General features: G+C 42.2%; 1 protein-coding gene across 3 annotated transcripts in view; it reads right to left on the minus strand.

Annotated features, from left to right (window-relative positions):
* Positions 1 to 15151, minus strand: part of abl2 (c-abl oncogene 2, non-receptor tyrosine kinase) — a 39404-nt gene that overhangs the window by 5369 nt on the left and 18884 nt on the right. For 2 of the 3 annotated variants that reach the window (XM_017468672.3, XM_017468674.3), the window contains exons 2-10: positions 4954 to 5118; positions 3836 to 4131; positions 3315 to 3587; positions 3082 to 3166; positions 2709 to 2886; positions 2213 to 2397; positions 1859 to 2011; positions 1538 to 1627; positions 889 to 1068 (exon numbers count right to left, since the gene is read on the minus strand). In XM_017468672.3, the coding sequence (XP_017324161.1) occupies positions 889 to 1068; positions 1538 to 1627; positions 1859 to 2011; positions 2213 to 2397; positions 2709 to 2886; positions 3082 to 3166; positions 3315 to 3587; positions 3836 to 4131; positions 4954 to 5118 (1605 nt within the window). Of the gene's footprint in view, positions 1 to 888; positions 1069 to 1537; positions 1628 to 1858; positions 2012 to 2212; positions 2398 to 2708; positions 2887 to 3081; positions 3167 to 3314; positions 3588 to 3835; positions 4132 to 4953; positions 5119 to 5582; positions 5786 to 15151 lie in introns of those variants that run through there. The other variant, XM_017468673.3, reaches the window with a different exon arrangement.

Below are 15151 nucleotides of genomic sequence, written 5' to 3' on the forward strand. Positions count from 1 at the left end.
ACTGCTTAAACTGGACTAAAACTATATTATTTCATAACAATTGTGTAGTTTTTTTCTCTTTTTTTTTTTTTGAATGAAAGCCACTATTGTTGGAGTAAAAATGCCCTTCCACCAACAGTAATCAGAGACCGTTAGAGGATGAATGAAACAGGGACAAAATGGTCAAACTAAGACTGCTTAGATAAAGGTGAGCAGGTAAAGGACCAAATATGTTAAATGTTTATTTGAAATGAAAGCCCAGGCCCTGTGTTAATGACATTTTTTGCAAACATAAAAATGCATGCTTGAAATAAATAATAAATAAATAAAAATCCATAAAATATTGAAACCTTGTTATATAATACATAAATAATGTTACACAAATGAGGTTAAAGTGCGTTTAATCACAACATAGGTCAACATGCTGATATGCACACGGGGTGTGTTGGGGTGTTAGGTGCTTGTGCATACTTGTTAAGTGATTGGCAAAAAAAACAATTAAATGACACCAAATCAAAATAAACAAGAAAAAAAAAACAGAATTATAACCAAAAAATTAATTATTAGAGAATATAGGTTATTTGCAAAACACAGTCTTCTATAGTGAAGTGAAATATCAGCTTTACTAATGCAGAATATAAAGCAAAGTTATAGTTAATATAATTTATATTCATTTTAAGTGCTCTACTTAAATATTTACAAACTTTGTACAAAAAATGAAAATAAATAAAAGTATAATAAGAAGAATCTGTACCCTCTAATACTGCTGACATACATACATATCTATACATAATATGTGTCTGTGCGGGTGTGCATTTGAATTGGATCTCCTTTAGTCTAGGAGAAACACCATTCCCATTCTCTTGAGTCTGCGCTGGAGACGTATGAAGTGGAGAGCAGCTGGTGTACCTGAAGGACCGTGAGCTCCAGGCTCATGCCGACTCTCCAGCCCCTCTGTGTTCTCCTTATTGTCTGAGTGCTTCTTCTGTGGCCGGGACTTGGAGGGCACAAGGGGCTGATCGTGACTGAACGAGTGCACTACCCCATCTTTACCACAAGAGGCAGTCTTGCACAGTTCCTCTGCCACTTCTGCAAAGTAAAGGTTGAGGAAAATATCATTGGGTTGCTGACTCATTCTGCCTTCATTTGATAAACATTTTAGACCAACACGTTTTCCTCACTCATTAAAAGGTAGGGCATTGAGATCCTGTATTGGCCATTTTTAATGAAGCCCAATTAAAAAAACAAAACAATCTACAGTGATATTTAAGTGGTATTAAGCATTAGGCTCAGGATCCATCCAGATAACTACACCAGTTGTGAACAATAAAGAAGTTGTTCTAGGGCATAAATGAGACAATCTGGACATCACACTGTTGAGTATGAAGTTACAATACTCACAAGCGAAAAAACTTTTTAAAAACAGCTATGGTTACTGTACATTACTATAACCCAACAGTTAATTATCATAATCCAGATAAATTGAATCAGGCCTTTCAGGACTAAATTTTTTAATGCTAAAAAGAGTAAAGCTGGAGTGTAGAGTTTGTAAACGTACCTTCCGATATGCTGGAGTCATGGAACATCGTCTCGAAGGCCTGATGGGTCTCTGCAAATGAGGGCCTGTCCAATGGGCTCCACTGCCAACCTGAAAACACACAACAAAACACAGGTCAAATAAATAAATAAATAAGCTAAAAGTGCATGAATTGTAAATAAAAGCTGTGTTAAACAAATAAATTAAGTTCTAGTCATATCCTGTTAAAATGTGTAGGAAAGTGCATGTGAGTGTGTGTGTAGGACTATGCTGTATATCCAAAATCAGACTTTTAATAGAGAACATAATAAAGAGACAGGGTGTAGCTTGCAATGCACTCACATGCTCTCATGAGTTCGTAGACTTTCGGTGGACAGCCCTCTGGCTGCTCCATGCGGTAGCCCTTCTCCAGCAGGTCATAAACCTGAGACAGGTCAATACCAGGGTATGGAGACATACCATAGGTCGCAATCTCCCACAGAAGAACTCCAAATGCTAAAAGGACACACGCAGGCATAAAAAGAGACCCGAAATTAATATAAAGAGATTCCAGGACACTGGCCAAACAGCCTTTAGTCACCAAAAAAAAAAAATTCAGGTTTTCTAAAACCTACGATTTTCTATTTTCGTAGCACAAATGAAAAACATCTCAATTTGCCAAAAGATTAAATCACTGAAAGCAGGACAGAGACTGACCCCAGACATCTGATTTGATGGAAAAGGTGTTGTAGGCCAAGCTCTCTGGTGCGGTCCACTTGATGGGGAACTTGGCACCAGCATGAGCGGTGTACGTGTCTCCCGTCATAAGCCGACTCAAGCCAAAATCAGCCACCTTTACCACATGGTTCTCCCCTACTAGACAGTTTCGTGCAGCCAGATCCCTGAGAGAGAGAGAGAGGGAGAGAGAGATACAGTGTAAAGTACAGAAAGACATAATTATGTCTTCCTGAATCCTAAGTAGATTTGCACAACATGCAATTGAATAGTTACAGTGCTATGCAAGAACCCTTGTGAGACACAAGCAAGTGAGAGCCAAAGTCTATAGAAGAACTGTGGCATGTTCTCCAGGAGAGATCCACAACCTACCAGCCAATTTCCTTATAACACTGCACCACAGTGTAGAGAACTGAGGCTGTACTGCACATAATACTGTATATAACACTAATAAAAAACTGCAATGTTAAACTATTACCTGTGAATAAAGTTCTTCTTTTCCAGGTACTCCATTGCGGAGGAGATCTGAGTAGCCATGTAGAGCAGCACGACAGCATTCACCTCCTCACGGTCACACTCGCGGAGATAGTCCAGCAGGTTGCCGTGAGGCATGTACTCCGTCACAATGTAGAACGGAGGCTCCAGTGTGCACACACCTGAAGAAGTAAGGTAATATCCACTTAGCAAGTAGTGCCTTCGAGTCTGCGATTATACATAAGCATTGTTGGGCGAGATTCCAGTGTATTAATGGATGTGATTAATCTCAACGTGAAAAAAAAAACAAAAAAAACGTGGTCATTGGAATGAATTATAAATGAAATTAAGATATGGCTGATGTGATGAATACTAACCAAGCAGCTGCACTAGGTTGGGGTGTTTCACCTCTTTCATCACAGCAGCCTCTTTCAGAAACTCCTCCACTTCCATAGTATCCTCCTATAATGCAAAATTGTTACAAGATATAAAAGCTGAACATGTACTTTATAACAGAACACTACAACACCAACGGTACGCCAGCAAACAATAAAATCAGAATCGGAAGATTCTAGACGCACAAGACCAAAACAAATGCCTTGAGACAAACCTTGAGCGTTTTGACAGCAACAGTGAGGTTGTATTTCTTCCAGACACCCACATAGACCTCGCCATACTGGCCTCCTCCTAGCTTGTGCTTCATGGTGATATCGGTACGCTCCATCTCCCACTTGTCGTGGATTGGCGAGACCCCGTAGACAGTGGGCTTGTTGCATTTTGGGGCCGGGTAGTGCAGCGTCGTCACCAAACCGTCCGCTACAGTGGAATGATGATGGACCAGCTCGGCTAATGTGCTGAACCTGCTCTCAGAGGTTACGTAGACCTGCAAGAAAGGCCGATATTCCCCCGGTTATCTTTTTTTGTAGTAGAAGAGTCGTAAAAGTGTCCTGTTCATATACAAATCATTTGTAGTTGTAATTTGACATTGTTGCAACCGTGTCCTACATGCTGCTTGTTTCAAATAGTGGCATTTATTAGGAGAGGGTATATGCCGTGTAACTACATAGACAACATAAAAAGTGTCAAAACACAGATTGAATAATGTGTAGAAGCTAGCTCTGAAAGTCTCACCTTGCCATCAGAACCAGTGTTGATGCGGTAGTGGTAGACTCGGCCCTCGTAGCGCAGCGAGATAGAGAGTTGGCCCGGACTGCTTTCGCTCTCCCTCACCAGGAAGCTGCCGTTGATGAGGCTGCTGAGCAGATACTCGGCTGCGCTGCGAGACACAGGTCCATGATACCAGCTGTGCTTCTCCAAACTGTTCACCGGCGTGATGTAGTTACTGGGAACCCAGCCTTGACCGTTTTTCGAGCGAACCTCACTCCATTCACCATTCTGGTTGTAGCCCAGCACCCTGAGCTTCTCTCCTGAGACAGACAGTGAGATTTAGGAAAGTGGTTAAAACCTTAACCCAATTACGTGAATCGTTTTGAAGTTTTAAAAGATTTTAGAAGCTTTAGCGAGGAGACAATCGCTAAGGATAAGTTAAATGAGAAATAGAATTTTTTTTTTAAGTTACTGTGTTAAACACATGGGGATTCCCATTCTCACAGAGCATTACCATCTCTCTTGCCTTTCCTCAATCCCTCCGCAATGTCTGTTGCTTCTGCATCCTTCTCTCGCTCTTTAATAGCAGTAATATAGTAATATGCGCTTCTTCGAGCTCTATAATGGCAAATTTCACCGCATGGCTCCAACGGGCCGTTTAAAACCCCCCAACTCCAGCAGACTGGATCCTGTTTCTCCTTGTCAGGACCAGCCAGACAATATTGCAGCCACTAAGCACTGACTCCCTCGCTCTGATTACGCCAGTCTGTGTTTACCCACCTGCTATGGGGCCAACTGGGAGGATTACAAAATGCTCAGGCATTAGTGTTCACGAGGAGAGTCCACAGTGGCCGCTCTCTCTCACGCTACAAATATTAATCCTATTTACAGCGGCTTGGTATGCGGAGGTGGTGTTAGTGTGTAATTAAAAGGACAGGGATTCCTCTGGGTGTTGCACTTGGTACAGTGAAGCAAGGAGCAAAATTACCATGGGAAGACATGAGGATAATATAATAAAGAATAACAAAAAAAAAAAATTGTTATACTGAACGCCATGCCACAAGTCAGAATGGTAGGGATCAAAGAGAGAAGGAGCGCAGAACTAAAATCATCTGTTTACAAGGCATCTGCTTTCATCGTACCTTTCGTGATGCTCAGCGTGTTGTCACCACTGGCCACAAAGTCGTAAAGTGCGACGAACAGATTGGGGTCACTCTCGGCAGCACCCAGCAGGTTCTCCTTTGAGCTCCAACGCACTGCCTCGGTCAGAGCCGACGAGTCTAATCCAAATGGCCTATGCAGGGCTTCTGAGAAAAGAGAGAGAGAGAGATGTCAGCAAGAGCAACAACAAAAAAAAAAAACACTCCTCATAGAATGGGTGTGGAAAGGAGGGAAGACAACACCAATCCCTCAGGGAACGGCTTATGATGACTGAATCACAAGGAGGCAAGAGGGAGTGAGTGCATGACTGAGCATGAAGATATGCAGGACAAAGAAGAAAAAAAAAAAAGGGTGGAGATTTACAGAAAGATAATGTACCATAGGAAATATTTCATTTTGACTATAAAACAATCGTACTAATCCACATAAAAACATCACGCAAATCAACTGACAACCGATGTACACCTAAACGACGCTCCGCTCTGAAATACAGTTTAAAAAATAAACATGGAACTCCAGTGTGCGCGCATGTCCTTCTCTAGCCCACTGAGATTACCCATATTCCTAAATGCTGAACAGACTTGGACCGCACTGGACAAAGAGAGTGTACCTGGGAGATTGTAACAATCCACGTCCTGCTGTCTGGTACCGATCAATCTATTCTTGTCTTCATCAAAACTGCTGCTTGGTGGTAAAGTACGCAGGGGCATCGTCCTGCTCTGAAAACGTATGTGTGTACGTGTAGACATACACCTTACATATAAATCCAGTAAGAAGCTGCCAGGTAAGAGTCTCAGTTTAAAGGAGGTTTTTCTCAGCCTGTTATATATATGTGTCTAGGGAGCTAAGGGAAGGAGGAGTCAAGGATGCACGCACACTCCTTCCAGCATGCCTACATTCCCCTCCTACCTCCAAAGCTGTGCCAGCTTGCCAGCCACTCACACATATGCAGACACATGGCTATACACACACGCAGAAAACATGCCTAGGCAGCTGCCCCGTAACCATCATCCCAGTGTGCGTAAGGGAAAGTGTAGGAAAGACAAAAGGACAGCGCGGAGAGGTAGAGCAGAGTTAGGGGAGATTTGAAGGGGAGGAAAACAAGCTGGAGAGCATACAGACTTGTTTTCAGTGTTATATAAAAAAAAAAAAAACACTCAGGCATATGAACAGACATGAATCCTAACAAACGTAGTGTGTAAAGAGAAATTTTCTGAATAGCCATGCTACTCAACTGAAAACATCATCAGGATGTTCATATTACAAGATCAGTATTTCAGTCATACCGCTTGGTCCTAAGCAAAGAAAACACATTATAATGCTGAGGTCAACGAGATGGTTTAACAGACCCAAAGTCCTTCTAGCCAGACATTAATTATGATGATAATCCCAACTTAAGCAGCAGCTGAAGCGGATACATTTTTAGAAACCGGTCATCAACTTTTACAAAAAACTCATTCAATTATATGACGGTCTGTTTGGAAGCGTATGTTACTGCCACGAAGAACCTACAGGAACACTCACACCAGCGCTCACCACACCTTTGTTTCGGAGAAGCACGCAATGAATTCCTCTCCCCTTCACCTGACTCAGCCACAGTTCCCAGTACATGGTCCCATTAACGTCCAAAGCCAATCCACAGATCGCTTGGAGCCTGAAGCACCAGGCTGTATTCCAGGACGCTCACTGCAAACACAGACTCCTCTCAGACAAGAAATGACCCACGTTCCCCTGAGACTTTCTGAAAGCTTGGAGCTTCCACGCTGGTGTTTGATGTGGCCCAGACCTCAGAATTTCCAAGACAGCTCCTTGAAAGCTAAACCACGACGGACACAGGGTCTACATGGTGGCTTCTCAAGCGCAATCACATGTGAGCGAGTCTTTGAGAAACGAAGGGAGCCGAGCTGATATGGAGGGTCTTGCTGGGGATCTCTTGAGGAGGGGAAAGAGTGTGTAAGGGGGCAGTGCATTTCACTGGTGACTGGTGGGGGTCAACTTTTGCCCATGGCAGATGTCTACATTTCCCCAACCACACATCCTCTTGTGATGCAGAGAGAGGGGGGGGGGGAGGGGGGTAGAGAAAGTGAGCGTGAAGCGTGATCACGACAGAAAATGAGATGTTCACAGGACGGAGACGTGGCTTGCGAGTTTGCGCGTGATTAACCAAGAAGTTAAGCGGGTCTCCTCTTATTAAAGCAGGCGTTTTCCTGTCATCTCCAGCTCTTAGAACATTAGCCAACATTTACTAGAACAGGATTCTCAATTATTAACACCATCTGCAGCCAGACAACCTAAAAGGACTTACCATATGGAAAGGAAAAACCTCTGGAGGGATTTAAATGGAAAATAATTGAAGAGCTAACAGAGAAAGGATCATGAACATGCTCACAGAACTAACTAATGGACTATTTTATGATCAAAGAAGGATGAATGACATCAGCATCACAGATCAAAGATCTTAAAACACATTCCTGTATAGGCTTTAGCCATTTCCAAAAGGCTCAACCTTACAGTTATATGCCCTGCTAAAAGGACATGTCTTTGAGAGCTGATCTAAAGCACCTGCCCTGCACGGGGCATGACGTGTGCCAAGCAAGTGTGCTGGCCAGCACATGTCTAGTGTGCGCGTGTAGCATAGGAGATGCCACACAAGACAGCTGGGACAGGAGCATGAGGGGAGCCAAATGTTGATCTGAATGAGCACATTGATCCCCTTCCTGATCTGAGCCCCTCACACAGCTGCTGGGGTTAGGACAGCTGAAGCAGCACCTCTGTAAACCCTTCAGACACTAGCAAGCCGTCATCTCCATGCCTAAACAAAGTATTAGTATTAGTGCAACAGTTTGCATGCTTAAATGTGGTACAGTAGTGTTTTGATTAGATCTGATGTGATTCGATTTTCTATACAGCAAAAGCAATGAGTCGAAAGTCTTACTTTTCGATTTTTTAAGAGATTCAACATGTTCCTCTAGGTAGCACGGTGGTGCTGCAGGTAGTGGTGGTGCCTCATAGCTCCAGGCTCGCACCTTGAGTTCTGCTTAGTGTCTATGCAGAGTTTTAGATGTCTTTCCTGTCTACATTGGTTTCTTCTGGTTAAAAAACAAACAAACAAACAAACAAACAAAAAACTTCCTGATCTCTGGCCGGAAGGTAAGAGCAAAACTGACCGAAGTTCAAATTTGTGTGCAAGTAAGAAATACACAAAGTGTACAATCCATGAGTGTTTTATATAAAGTGCTTCAAACTAAACTCGCAAGTGTGAAAGGAAGCGCAATAACTCTGACCAAAATATTCATTTTGATCAAATGTGTTATTTGATTTAGAAACCAAATGGCCCCTTGAAAAAAGTTCCTCAGACTACTTGTTCCAGGTAATTTGGGTGGAAAAGCGGCTTTAGATGCACATCCGTTACATAAGACTGACAACATCACAGCCCGGAATTGGTGTCACACTACCAGGATAAGCATGTCAACTATTGACAGTAAGTAAGTGGAAGGTTTCTCAGCCTTTCCCCTTATTTAGTGATGGCTCTTCCAGTTTGACGTTGAGATTTAGCTAGACCACCCCGCGGCTGAGGAATCTGACTCTGTTGGGGCTTGTCCTCAGGATATCCTCTTTTGTCTTCAACACACTGGTGGCTTCTGTGAAATAAGGCAGCTTTTCTGAGATTCTGGTGCAAAGCCTACCATGTATGAGCCCAGATCAACAACTGCTACAGCATTCACATTTATTTATTTATTTATTTATTGCATAGTCTATGCACCTCACTATAGCCTGTGCTACCTCTTTGGCACATTTGAATTAGTATAACGCTCAGTGGGGTGTAACCCAAGCACAAAGCTTCCTATTTCAAGATGACAAGCCAATATAGTCAGGGAAAACGGCGCTGTCCTAGATGTACCCTAGGCTGGGGTAAAGCTACAGCTAGTAATGATGACAATTTGAAATTTTTGGTTGTACAGTGCAGGAATGACAGCTTTCCTAAAAAGGTGGACATGAAGAAATGGTGTACTGCAGAAGTGAGTACACCCCTGTGCAATATCACTTACATATCAAATGATTCAAAATTGTATCACCTCTCAATAAATAGCGTTATTTCTAAGTTGACAAGTAGAGTATTTCCTCTTATGGACATTTAAAAACAAACACTTTAGAAAGACTAGATTGAAAATGCAGTCCCCAAAGGAGAAACTCAACGCAACAAAAGGAACGCAGGCCACTTCCTGTGTGATGGAATCACGCTTGACTTGGTCATTAACAGCTCTCCAAACAGCTCAACCATGGAAACGTGTGAAGATCTTACGAAGATGAAACTCAATCTGCGGTCTCTCTCTCTGAGCAGTTGTATGCTGCTGCAACAATGGTTAGTACATATTAAAATATATTCAGATATACTTGCTGAGGATCTAGATTTAGCAGTGATTATAACCAAGGATCCAAAGCTGCACTTTTGTGGCAGAAAGCTTAATTAGGGGTAAGCATGTTTGATCTCACGCTAGTAGGCTATGGGTCATCACGAAGATGTTTCACCACACATCCGGTGGGCTTCATCAGTTTCGTTGAATGGTGGGATACTCCTCACGGTTCCAAAACTATGATACACATCTGTTACATAAAACAGACATGACACCACAGCCCGGAATTGTAAATTGACGTCAAACTACCAGGATAAACACGTCAACAATGCATAATAAGTAGGTGATGGGTGTTAAAGACTTTTCCCTTATTTGGCGATGGCTCTTCCAGTATGATGTACAGATTTAGCTAGACGGCCCCGAGGCTGAGGAATCTGACTGTCTGTTGGGGCTTGTGCTCGTAAAGCAGTTCTATTTCACCAAAAATAACGATTATTGTTGTCACATTATCGCCGTTTTCAAGCCGGTGTATTTGCTGGACAAAAGCCCCATTTGGAAAATAACTAGCTTTTGAGGCTTTTCTCAAATTGTTTACAATTCCATGACCATGGACAAGTTGCTGGTCAACAAATTTCCAGGCTGGTGGTGTAGCTTTCAAATAATTCAGGGTGTTTTTTTTTTTTTTTTTTTTTTATGTCCAATGGGTCGTGGGAGTCAGTTCGGCAAATCCTGACCTGTGCAAGATTTTAGTTAACGATGTATAAACTAGCACTGTATTTTAATATGTCAACATGATGTAGATGTCCACAGAGTCGAGGTGTTTAATGAAGCATTCTGCTTACTGGGCATTTTTCTCTTTTAGAAAACGAGAACCCCGAGGCCCAGCTGTCTGTGGAAGACGTCGCTGGATTTGAATTAGATAGGGAAGTATGTCTGAAGACAAAAGAGGATATCCTATTTTGTCAACACACTGGTAGCTTCTGTGAGATTCTAGTGCAAAGCCTACCACCCGGATCAGCAATTGCAACAGCATTCGCATTCATTTTGCTGAGTCTATGCACCACACTACAGCTTGTGCTACCTGTTTGGCAAATTTTGAATTAGTATAATTCCCAGTGGGGTGTAACCCAAGCACAAAGCTTCCAATTTCAAATAATATGCCAATATAGTCAGGGGAAACTCTGTAGCCGTAGATGAGCCCATGCTGTGATAAAGCTACAGCTAGTAATATTTGACAAGTCAAGTTTTTGGTTGTACAATGCAGGAATTAGATATTTCCTCAAAGCTGGACTTGATGAAATCGTGTACAACACAGCTCAAGCGCTTTTAACATATTTTGAATGATGCATACTACACTACTGAGAAGGATCTCACATCTGCAGCTATAAACATTGTAACCGCACTTGTGATGACTTTATCCCAGACCAGAACAACTGCTTGAAGTCTGCTGGGAAACTATGTTTCATGCGTGTTCTTTCATGTTCCACTGACTGATGACGGAGGGATCATGTCTTTCACCGGATCTTAAGCATGCCTGAAGTTGAGACAACCCCAGAACCCACTTCAGAAAGGGATGCAGGTTTAAATGAGTGAAATCCTTAAGGCTCAGACATTCTGCAGTCAGAAATGTATGGAAAGACCGCATAGGATAACAATGCAGCAGGTCTTTCATGTACCCTTTTTCTCAAAATGTCCTGTGTGTACAGTTTTTCCATTTGGAACCCGCAGGATCGATGCAGGTCAGAAGCCTAAAGGTTTGATTCATATATTTACCTACACACCAACATTCACAGAGAGTCAGTTGGATGGACTCCCGCTGTACCCTAACCACTCTACAGTCCCTAAAACTTCTGTCTAAGCGTATATACACAACACAGTACTCAGTTCAGTCATCAGTCGTACTACTCATCAACACACGCAGACTGTAGTCGATTATCCGAGAAGTTTTTTTGTGGTTGTTACAGCCAAAAATGCTCGATTTTGCGGCAGCGTCAATCCCCCGCCCCCAAAAATAGCAATGCAATTTGTGGAATTTTTTTATGCTTTTTTTGCACAAAACTACTTGAATTGGTGAAATTGCACTGTCTCTCAGTGATCTTTGTTGGTAAACGAGACCTTTTATCTATACTCATGTTCGACGTGAGTGAATCGACGAGGGCTTTGGCCGAGTGTGCGTTGTGATGACATCACAGGACGCGTCTTGGCCCAAATCTGCGGAAACTCTTTTTTAAATTGCAAGCTCCTCGAAATATTGTGGAGTTTGTTTGATTTTACGGTCATCGACTACGTTTACATGGACAGCAGTAAACTAATTATTGACCTTATTCTGAATAAGACGTGTACTTGCCCACTATATAGTAGCTGAAATCCATGTATTTCACCTACTATATACTGCAGTTGGCAAGTACGCGGTTTGGGACGCAGCCGTGCTCTCTTGTTTGCCATAAAACGGTCGAGCACTGCCGTGTGTGTACGTGTCCTGTCGCAAAATGCGGTGAAAACCCCCACACGACGTTAATAGTGTGATTAAGGTGTGTACATGTCTGTAATACACTTCAATAATGTGACTAAAACAGGAATAATCCATATGTCTTAATTCGATTTGTGTTTACTTCGAGCATGACTTTAGCTGGATTAAGGTCATCAATAGTCGCTGTTAACATGCCAGTTTCTTATTCAGAGTCTTGTCTTAATAGGGTTAATATCGGAATATCGTTTGTCCGTGTAAACGTAATAACGGTTGCGATTGAAAAATCGCAAATCCTGGAGGGACTGATTTATTGATATTTTCTTAAAATATCCCATCAAAGCTAATCCTTCTTGAGCACAACCAACATGAAGAGCAAAGGGAAATCTGTGAAATCCTGCAAGATGTTGCATAATCACCTCTCACCATCAGATATGCCAACTGTGAGAGGAAAAGAGAGGATTCCAGTAAGACGGGAAGTACTGCAATACAGTACATTAAGCACTACTTAATGATAACACCAACGTGGTAGGTTTCATGCACCTCGACACAACCACAAAAAGTCTTTCAATGACAACTTTGTACAAATTTAGCACGACAAATCTCATGCTGCATACTCCGAGGTGAGAAAGAAGGATGTTATGCTATCAGCGCATTGAAGGGATGCTGAAGCACGGCATGATGACAAGCAAACATCCTGTCCACATGCTTCTTTATCTAAACCTCTGCTCCATGATGAGCCAAACACGCAGCTATGACAATAACAATGCAGCCAAAGTATTTTTAGCTCCACAGTAATACAAAACAATCTGGCCTTAAATACCTACTGAATGACCAGACTGCAAACACACAGAGAGACACGGAGGAAGCACTGAACAATGATTCCCTCAGACAATAGCCCCCACATGAGAAAGTTCACTGTGAAAGAATGACTCCGTTCACTTGAAGGACCATATTCGTCCCTTCTTAATGAATAAAAGATCAAAACAAAAACAACTGAAACGGTTTTCTCTTTAATACTCTGCTTTATCGATTCAAATAAACACTTCACTGAAAAGGCTGGTCTTGCAATATGGAAAAGTGGGAAGTCTGGCCACTGCTCATTTAGAGTCACAAAAGTGGGAAGTAATTTATGATCAGAAAGGGAACTAGGAGCATTACCAGCAGCTCATCACATGGTACTGGTACAGTAGTGTATTATGCCAAACACTCCTAATGCACGGTTTGCTTACCTGCTAACCCATCCTGCAGACGTTCTCCTAGAATCATACAGAAATCCACGTAGCATTTACATAATCGCTTGTCATGTTTGGGAGAATCTTGTGTCAGAGAGTCTAACACCATCTCCACCCGGCCCATACCGTCCCATTACACCCAGTTGACACCTTTCTATCATATCCAGCATGAACTTTTTTAGCGATTTGTGCTACAGTAGCTCTTCCGTAGGATCGGACCAGACGGTCTAGCCTTCACTCCTGACGCCAGTCAATGACCTTTGTCCTTCCTTGGACCACTTCTGATTACCGGGAACATCCAACAAGACCTGCCGTTTTGGACACGCTCTAGCCGTCACAGTTTGGCACCTTTATGAAAGTCGCTCAGATCCTTAAGCTTGCCCATTTTTCCTGTTTTCAACACATCGATTTTGAGAACTGACTGTTCACTTGCCTAATATATCCCACCTCTGCCACTGTGACGAGATAAATCAATGTCATCTGCTTCACCAGTCAGTGGTTTTAATGTCCTGTCTGGTAAATTATTCGTGTGTACCAATATTGCAAGTAATTACTGTGCAAACTGTGAAAAATTCATCAATATTATTTTCACGATATATCCTTATTATTATACTACACTAGCAGACGTGTATTATACACTGTATAAACGGACCGTTCAAATGAAGTACGATCGATGCATTGTTTTGTGCCAGCAAAAACGCAATGCAAATCAATGCAAAAGACTTGCACAAATGTATTACAAAACAGTAAAGCATTGGCAGTTACAGGACTTGAAGCGCACCAATATAGGTGTGCTTTCTTGCACTGGGCTAGTAAAATATGACTTGTACTCTTCAGGAGATTATTAAGAACATGTGCTACTACTGTGCAGATGTAACAGCCAAGAAAATCCAGTCATTTTTAATTAAATCCCTTTTCTGACCAAACCCCCCCCCCCCCCCTCCCCTTTTCTCTGTCTCATGAAGCTTCGACGACTTTTACACCACCAGTCTGAGAAACCATGCTCTCAAAGTTTGAAAACAAAAAAGTTTTCATCCACTTGTGCAACAGCTGAGCTGGGTGATGACATGGCCTCACGTATAGCAGCTCTGTCTCAGTACCCCTCAATGTAGAAACGCCCAAATGTGCCTAAAAGATTACAATACAAACATCACAGCACAACTTACACAACAGTTACAATACAGCACTATTGATGCAAACCTTTTACAGGACACCGTATCAGGTCAAATCCATATTAACGGAGATTAGTGGACATACGTTGTCGAACTAACAAGAGACGACACAAACAGCAGCATTTTGAATGTACTTCCTAAAAACAGCAATCAAAGCAAAGCAGAATGCAAAAATATCAAATAGAGGAACTGCAGAATCCGAGTATACTGATAAAACATCTTAGTTCTCATTAAAAAAGTGAAAATAAAAAGAAAGAAAGAAATTAAAAAGGGGGCCGTGGTGGTTTGGTGGTTAAGGCTCTGGGTTACTGATCGGAAGGTCGAGGGATCACCGATTCCGATTACTGATTTCTTGCCATCATGATCACTTACATAAGTGATATGTAAGCTCTCTGTTGACTGTCACGGTTAACCTTTTTTTTTCCTTCGGACAAAGTAATACCACAGATGTTGCCTTGGTTATATGATTTACAGTAATATTGCAGATCGATGCTTTAATTGAGAATCGAATACATAAGCATGACAAATATTCCTTTAACAATGAACATTTTAATAAGCCTTTAAAAATACATGACAAATGATGAATTTTTCATGGTTTATTAAGACCTCGTGATAATTACACACTAGTGAGGACATGCCTGCAGCGCTAAAGTGTCACATCGTGTGTTTTACGCCATCCGATTGCGATCGGTTCGTGAGATGGGTCGAATGCCGATCGAGTCACCGAACGTGATTATCGGCAGATACCGATCGGCGGCCCTGTCATTAATACAGAAAGCAATATGTGTGGACAGAGCAGAGTCAGTGGGCGTGGTCCTTTAAATGCACACAAAGCTATTTACTAGCGTGGAGCAATTAGGCGAGCGATCATTTCTGTGAGCACTGAGACACATGCTTTTGCTAGGCATCTTGCGCTCATTTTTAATGAGCACGCTCACTGATACTGCTCT

This window comes from Ictalurus punctatus, chromosome 5 (genome assembly GCF_001660625.3).
Source record: "Ictalurus punctatus breed USDA103 chromosome 5, Coco_2.0, whole genome shotgun sequence".
Lineage (NCBI taxonomy): Eukaryota > Metazoa > Chordata > Actinopteri > Siluriformes > Ictaluridae > Ictalurus > Ictalurus punctatus.